Source organism: Egretta garzetta, unplaced genomic scaffold (genome assembly GCF_000687185.1).
Source record: "Egretta garzetta isolate BGI_Z169 unplaced genomic scaffold, ASM68718v1 scaffold293, whole genome shotgun sequence".
Classification (NCBI taxonomy): domain Eukaryota; kingdom Metazoa; phylum Chordata; class Aves; order Pelecaniformes; family Ardeidae; genus Egretta; species Egretta garzetta.
Window position 1 is genome coordinate 3,463,477 of NW_009259318.1, and position 6,252 is coordinate 3,469,728.

Genomic DNA, 6,252 nt, shown 5'->3' on the forward strand with positions numbered 1-6,252 from the left:
TGCTGCGGCTGAAGCACCCTTTGGGATGTTGGAGAGCAAGCCCGAAGCTTGAGGTTCTGCAGGAGCTCTGCTGCTCTGACTGCATCGTCTGTAGACAAATCACCAGTTGACACCTCTCAGCTCTGTCCCCAAAAGCTTTATGCCCTTCAGAATTCAGTAGCGCCACCAACCGAAAGTTTGGCTGTTTACTGCTGGTTCTCTGAGGTTTCTTTTTAGCCTGCCTGCTGCTATGTGTCACAGCTTTAGGAGGGGCTGAGTTTTGCGGATCCAGAGAGAGAAAGAACTGAATGGCCTTTAAGAACTATTTTCAGTCTCTTCCAGAAATTAAAGACCTGGTGCAGGAATTAGTGGGTGAATGTATTTGGTATACTTAATGCCCTTCTGGCCTATGAAATCCGCAAAATGCCCAATTTCTCTTCTCCATCTTGCTGTGTCCCCACCTGACCTGCTAGAGGAGGGTGCAAACCCCATCTCTTCTGCCCCGGTGCTGGCCTACCAAATGGGAAGTCCACCTACTGATGCTTGATTGGGATTTGGCATTGTAGCGAAGACAGTGGGTTTTGTCTGTGACTGGGACCATTCCTCAGGTAATTGCTTCAAGAAAAGGGAATGAAAATGTCAGGTAAGAAACAGGTGATGGCTCTGATCATCTTTAGCTTCCAGCTTGGCTGACACTGCAAAACAAATGGTAAGAGTAGTCAGGAAAAAGATACCACCCCCACTGTAAAATGAAACATGTCTTCTGTACTTTACTGTTTGCCATCACCCTTCGTTGTCTTGGAAATTCTCTTTCTCGGGCCCTTTCCCTTGTTTAAGGTGATACACGTGGTTGTTTTCCTCAGGTGCCACTTCAGTGCTTTCTGTCTTTTGCTGCACTACCTCAAGGGACGTTGTCCACTTCCTCGTGTGTCTCTGTCCCCTGTAGGGCAAGCCCTCGCTCAGTGTGCAGTGAAATAAGGGTGCACAAAAGAGGTGAGGGCTTTTCACCCTTCCCCACCCTTCTGTAGACACATCCTATAGATGGGAATTCTCACTCTGGACTGGAGACTGGGATAAAGTTCTTTCAAAATGAGCCAAGATCTCCTCTAGCAGGATCAAAAGTGTCTCCCACACTCCCCTTAAAAGAGCACGCGGTGCCCACTAAACTGAGCGCGCAATGGCTCACAAGCCTAGGCTGATGGGCTTTCTGTCCTTGGCAGGGAGTCACTGCTGCCTACACTCTCCGGAGAGCAGCGCTGGGGAGAAAAGATGGAGTGGAGGCTGGGGAAGACGACCCACGTCCGGAGGAACCTCTTTGGCCCCGTAGACCACGAGCAGCTGCGGCAGGACTTCCAGCACATGCTGCACCACAGCGTCGAGGGGGCCCAGCAGAAGTGGAACTTCGATTTCCTCCAGGACACGCCGGCGGAGGGCCTTCTGCCGTGGGAAGAGCTCAAGGGCCATGAGGTGCCTGCCTTCTACCACAGCTGCATGGTGGGAGATGCTCGGAGACCACTGCAGCACTTAAACTGGCCCCTGGGCAGGGAGGACGAGAGTCACGGCTTTGCCCAGGTGGCACTGACTGAGAAACCCAAAACTTCCAAGAAAACTGGGGGGAAGAGGAGCTCGGAAGGGAAAAAGAGGAAACAGACGTCGTTGACAGGTTTGTGAGACCCCGGTGTGGCTCAGATGATCAAACCTGGTCCCAGCAGCTGCTTAGAAATTCTCTGGTAGGCCTGTAAACCAGTCTTGCCTTAAAAAAGCGCAAACCTTCAAAGAAGCATCTGTAAGAGGAGGAAGACACGCTCTAAATCGATGGGCACGGGGCTTGTGTTTTTCAAAGCTGCTGTGCCACACACACACACACACACACACCCGCCCCGGCCCTCGGTGTCTGTTTAGGGCTTGTCACAGAGCAAGAAGGTAATGACTGCTCCATGCGGGAGGGTGGCTGGCATGGTTAGGGGGGGGGTTAGAGGTTTAGAAAGGCAGCCTAAGAAAAGTAGTGAGGTGATTTCTCAAGCAGGAACCCAACAGGAAAATGGGGTTGCCCATCGGATGGGAGGTTTTGGTTTTTTGCTTGCTCATAGGTTTGGCTGTGTGCACCCTTTCCCAAGTGCAATAAGGAACACCATTCAGCCAGCTAAGCCCTAGGAGGAAGACCAGAAACTGGAGAAAGCAGCCAGGTCTCTTGCTAACTTCAGCTTGGAAATTATACTCAGTGAAGGCATCCAGGAATTTTAGGGACGAATCGATCTCAAACTTGGCCAGGCAGCAGAAGGGGCGAGGTTTTCAAATGCCTCTCACCATGACTTGCTGCCAGATGTACGAAAGAGAGCAGGTTTCAGCACCCATAAAAGAGCTTTAGGTTGTTTAAAGTCCTCAGCATCCTGCATGCTAAGTGAGCTCTTCTGAACATCTGGCCCCTCATTTTCTCTTCTCAGTGGGATTTGAGTTTGTTTGAAAAATCTAATCTCGTATATTAGATTTCCCTTGTCTGTAGTGGGGTTTTGGTTTATCCAAGACTGAGGTTTTCAAGGCGTAGACCAAGGATTTTCTTTTGGGAATCTGACGTGAGACACCAGCTTGAAATTGCCTAGAAGGTAATTGAAGCTAAGGTTTCAGGAAACACTTTCTACACGGTGATGTTGATCTCAGTTCAGTCAGACAATAGACTAATTTGCCATTTGAGGGTATGAAACTTAATTGCTAGCAAGAGGTTCAGGAAGAGGTTGGAGATTAATGAACAGTGGAACATTGCACACTGGAGTACAGAACAATGATATTTAATGAGCGCTCTTTTCTTCTCCAAAGCACTTTACAGCCATTAACTAATTAACAGTATAATTTACAGGTAGGAGTACAGAAGCATAATTCAGAGCGCAGTGTTGTGATGGTTTGAGGGAACTGCTGTTCAATTGTAAATCTCTCACTAGGTGTGTGGGAGTAAATTATGCAGATATTTCCAGGGAATATTTTTCTTCTGTTTTGTTTTCCCCAGGCAAGAAACATTTCATCAGGGGATGTGGAAACCAAAATACCACGCTGCAGAGTTTTAACACTTTCCCACATGTGTTTTCATAAGAGGAAACACTTTACTCTTAACAACAGTACCCTTCTCCCCAAGGACTCCGGGTGTGCGAGGTGGGCCAGGAAAATCATTTGCAGTCTTCTCTTTCGGTGAGGCTCGGAGATCAGTCCCTCTCTCGGTCCTCCTCTCACTGGCGCACGCACACACCCCTCCTCCTTATTGCCAGCTGAAGGATGCTTTAGAAGTTTCCCTCCAGCTGCAGGAACCTTGTCCCTCTGGGCACGACTGAAGTCATTCAGGGAAAACTGAGCCAGAGAAAGCAATACCTACTGATACGGTCTGACCCTGTGCCTCCACCCCTCCACTCGTCTTCTGCTGTCCTGTAATGAAAGGTTCGTTTAGGATTAGGATCTGAGGTTGGATTTGAACCCGATTATCTGCATTCTGCTTTGGTCAACAGGAACGCTGTAATGCTTTACGTTAAGATCCAACAATGTGCATTTAATTTAGACTTTCAAAGACAGCTGTGGCCCATTAAATAAATATCAATATATTAAAAACCAACCATGGGGGTTTGTGGGCATTGGCGCCTCCAGAGTGGAAGGAGCAGAGGTTTTCCTGCTGCATTTGACTCCTCAGACACGCGGAGAGCTAACCAGTACAAAAGTAGATTTTCCCTTCTATCTCCCAACCCTTTTATGTAGACTTACTCCATCTCCATTCTCTCTTTTTCATTGCAGGCCCAGTGTGCTTCTGCTCTGTTTTCTGGGAGAACCTCAAATTCCAAAGCAGCTCAGATACAGGCTATAAGCCTTTTTCACTTTTTCATTTTCTTTTCTTTTTTTTTTTTTTTTTTCTTCACTAATCAGGGTTGGCAGACCATGCCAGCTCTTCGCTCCTTCTCTTCCAAACTTTTTGGCTTGCCTAAGTCTGATACACCTAGACCTCGGCTCTCCTAGGAGACGTTCAAACATCCTTGCCTCAGTTGCAAAAGGTCAAAGAGACAAAATTGGACACAACCCTATGTTTTCACTAGCCGCTCATACTTCTGAGGCAGATAGTTTGTGCAAGATGGCTGGGGAGAAAATGGGGAGGAGAGGAAAGCAGGTGTTTAGGTAGGTACATTTAAACAGCAAATCTTTCTCTCCCGTGGCCAGACTTTCCTACTGACTGGCTGCAGGCAGCATCCTCCTCAGTACCTTACTCACACCAGGGCAAGTGCCCTTTAGGGTCCCTTAGGCAAACCAGGCAATTTCCATGGGCTCTGTTTAGCATCTCAGAGGGAGGCTGGACCCTCCCCTCTGGGGAATCTGCATCCTCCTGGCTTTTAAGCGCCTCTGTTGATTTTGAAACTAGGCTCCACCGTGCGGGCATCTGAGCAGCTAGGCTCTTGCTAAAATTCTTCACAGGCAGAAATGGGAATACTGACTATTTAAGCCTTTTCTGAATTTCATCTACCAAGCATAATTCCTAATGCCTTTCTTTTCCCAAAATAAAACGGAAAATATCTATATAGAAGTCTTTTAAATGGAAGAAATAAGTAGGGAGGATTACATTTGGTAATGTAAGCTTGTTTTTCTTACTGCTATTCCTTTCCTCCGCTGCTCCATTGAGAGACTACAGCAGGTTATAGTAATAGCGGGATTTGCTTTTCTACTGTGAGTTATCAGCGCATGCTCCTGCCCGGGGGAATAGACTCTCCTTGGCAGCACCTCCTGCTCCAGAAGTTTAACTTAGGGCTAGCTCAGGTGCCGCTGGGCTCAGTTGCGCTGTGCCATGCAGACGTGTCCTTAAGGAAGGTGGTTGCAGGAATCTCCTTGCACGAACTTGGCTGCGAAAGCTTACAGAATTCCAGTCGTCCCACCAGTAAGGTTCTGTGTTGAAATCAACGCAAGACTTCATGCTGCTAGGACTCGATAAGTGTTGCCAATTTGACTATGTAGAAAGCTCGGGTTTAAATATCGTGGAGCCTGCATCCTCGGCTAAAACAGGAGTGAATTCATTACTATGAATACAGACAATTTACCCCAGGTAAATCCCATGAACTCTAAATGTAAGTAAGCATCTAGCTTCCATTTAAGACAATTCTGCCCTATTTGCCTGAAAAAAAGTAAGTTTTTGTGTGAGGCTGGGAGGCAGAGAAGGAACCCATAGGGAAACTGCTGTGTTGTAATCACGGTTCTGTAGTAAGGTTGATCAATGTTTGCACCTGAAACTAGAGATTCAACCACATATGAGAATGTAACGGGTGTTCTTTCCCCATGAGCCACAGGGCTTACTCTCTGAGCAAAAAATTAGTTATAATTCAGTGACAGTGCAAGGTTTTATGCAGTCCTCCTTGAATCTGCAGTTTGACCTAATAAGCAGAAAGAAAGTGCCCCATATATATAGTTCTTCTGATGTTATTTTGCAGATTATTTTTTGTTCTTTTTAAGGAAGGAAAAACCCCCTATTTCTCTCTGGAAAGCACTGCAGGCATGGATCTAAAAGCTGGAGTGAAATGTCACATTGCTCAGCTTGCGTAAGAGAGTCCTAAGTCTTTTGATCTCAACTGGATAAAAGCCAGCACATTTCCTTTGTTTTACTTGGTCTTACATAGCTTTACATGGAACATGCTAAAGGTATTGTTTTTGTTCATTCACAAGCCGTAGAGAAGTCTTAATGGCCTCTTCGACACAAAATCAAGGTTCAAGAGATTTCTTGAAAAGCAGCCATTATCAATGTCGTAGCGCTAATTCCGTTTATGGGTTGTTCTCCAGATTACTACTTGGTGAAGAAGCGAGTCAAAACAAATATGGAAGCTACTACAAAGAAGTCAACTTCTTGAAAGCAAGGAGAGGATTGCTCTGCACCAGAGAGGTTGGAAACATCTGCCAAGCTTCCTCAACCTTCAAAAACCGGGTGTGCAGGCTGCGGACACTTAGGGGCATCCCACAGAGATGTGTTCCTGACAGCAGCAGTGAAAACAGAAAATACATTCATTGGGATGGGGTCAGGCCACATCAACTGGAATCACTTTGATGAGAAATTGCTTCCCTTAAAAACCACTGGTAAGCAAGTTTGGACGCTACGGAAGTTGGCTAAGGCTAGCAGTTCAACGTGCATTAAAATTCACTGTACATGAGAAAGTGGTAAACAGTTAAAACAACTGTATGTGTGTGATAATGTACTTGGAGAAGTCACTGTACAACTGGGGTGTTTGATATTGTTACATACCCTCTTTTTTTGCTTTTAGCAGGAAT

At 46.4% G+C, this 6,252-nt stretch overlaps 1 protein-coding gene across 1 annotated transcript; it reads left to right on the forward strand.

Moving 5' to 3' along the window:
- Nucleotides 1-287: 287 nt before the first annotated feature.
- On the forward strand, nucleotides 288-5,837 carry LOC104124226 (cyclin-dependent kinase inhibitor 1). Its single transcript, XM_009636540.2, has 4 exons — nucleotides 288-335; nucleotides 623-633; nucleotides 1,200-1,642; nucleotides 5,770-5,837. Exons 1-4 carry the CDS (start codon nucleotides 288-290, stop codon nucleotides 5,835-5,837), a joined length of 570 nt encoding a protein of 189 aa, XP_009634835.2.
- Nucleotides 5,838-6,252: the final 415 nt, after the last annotated feature.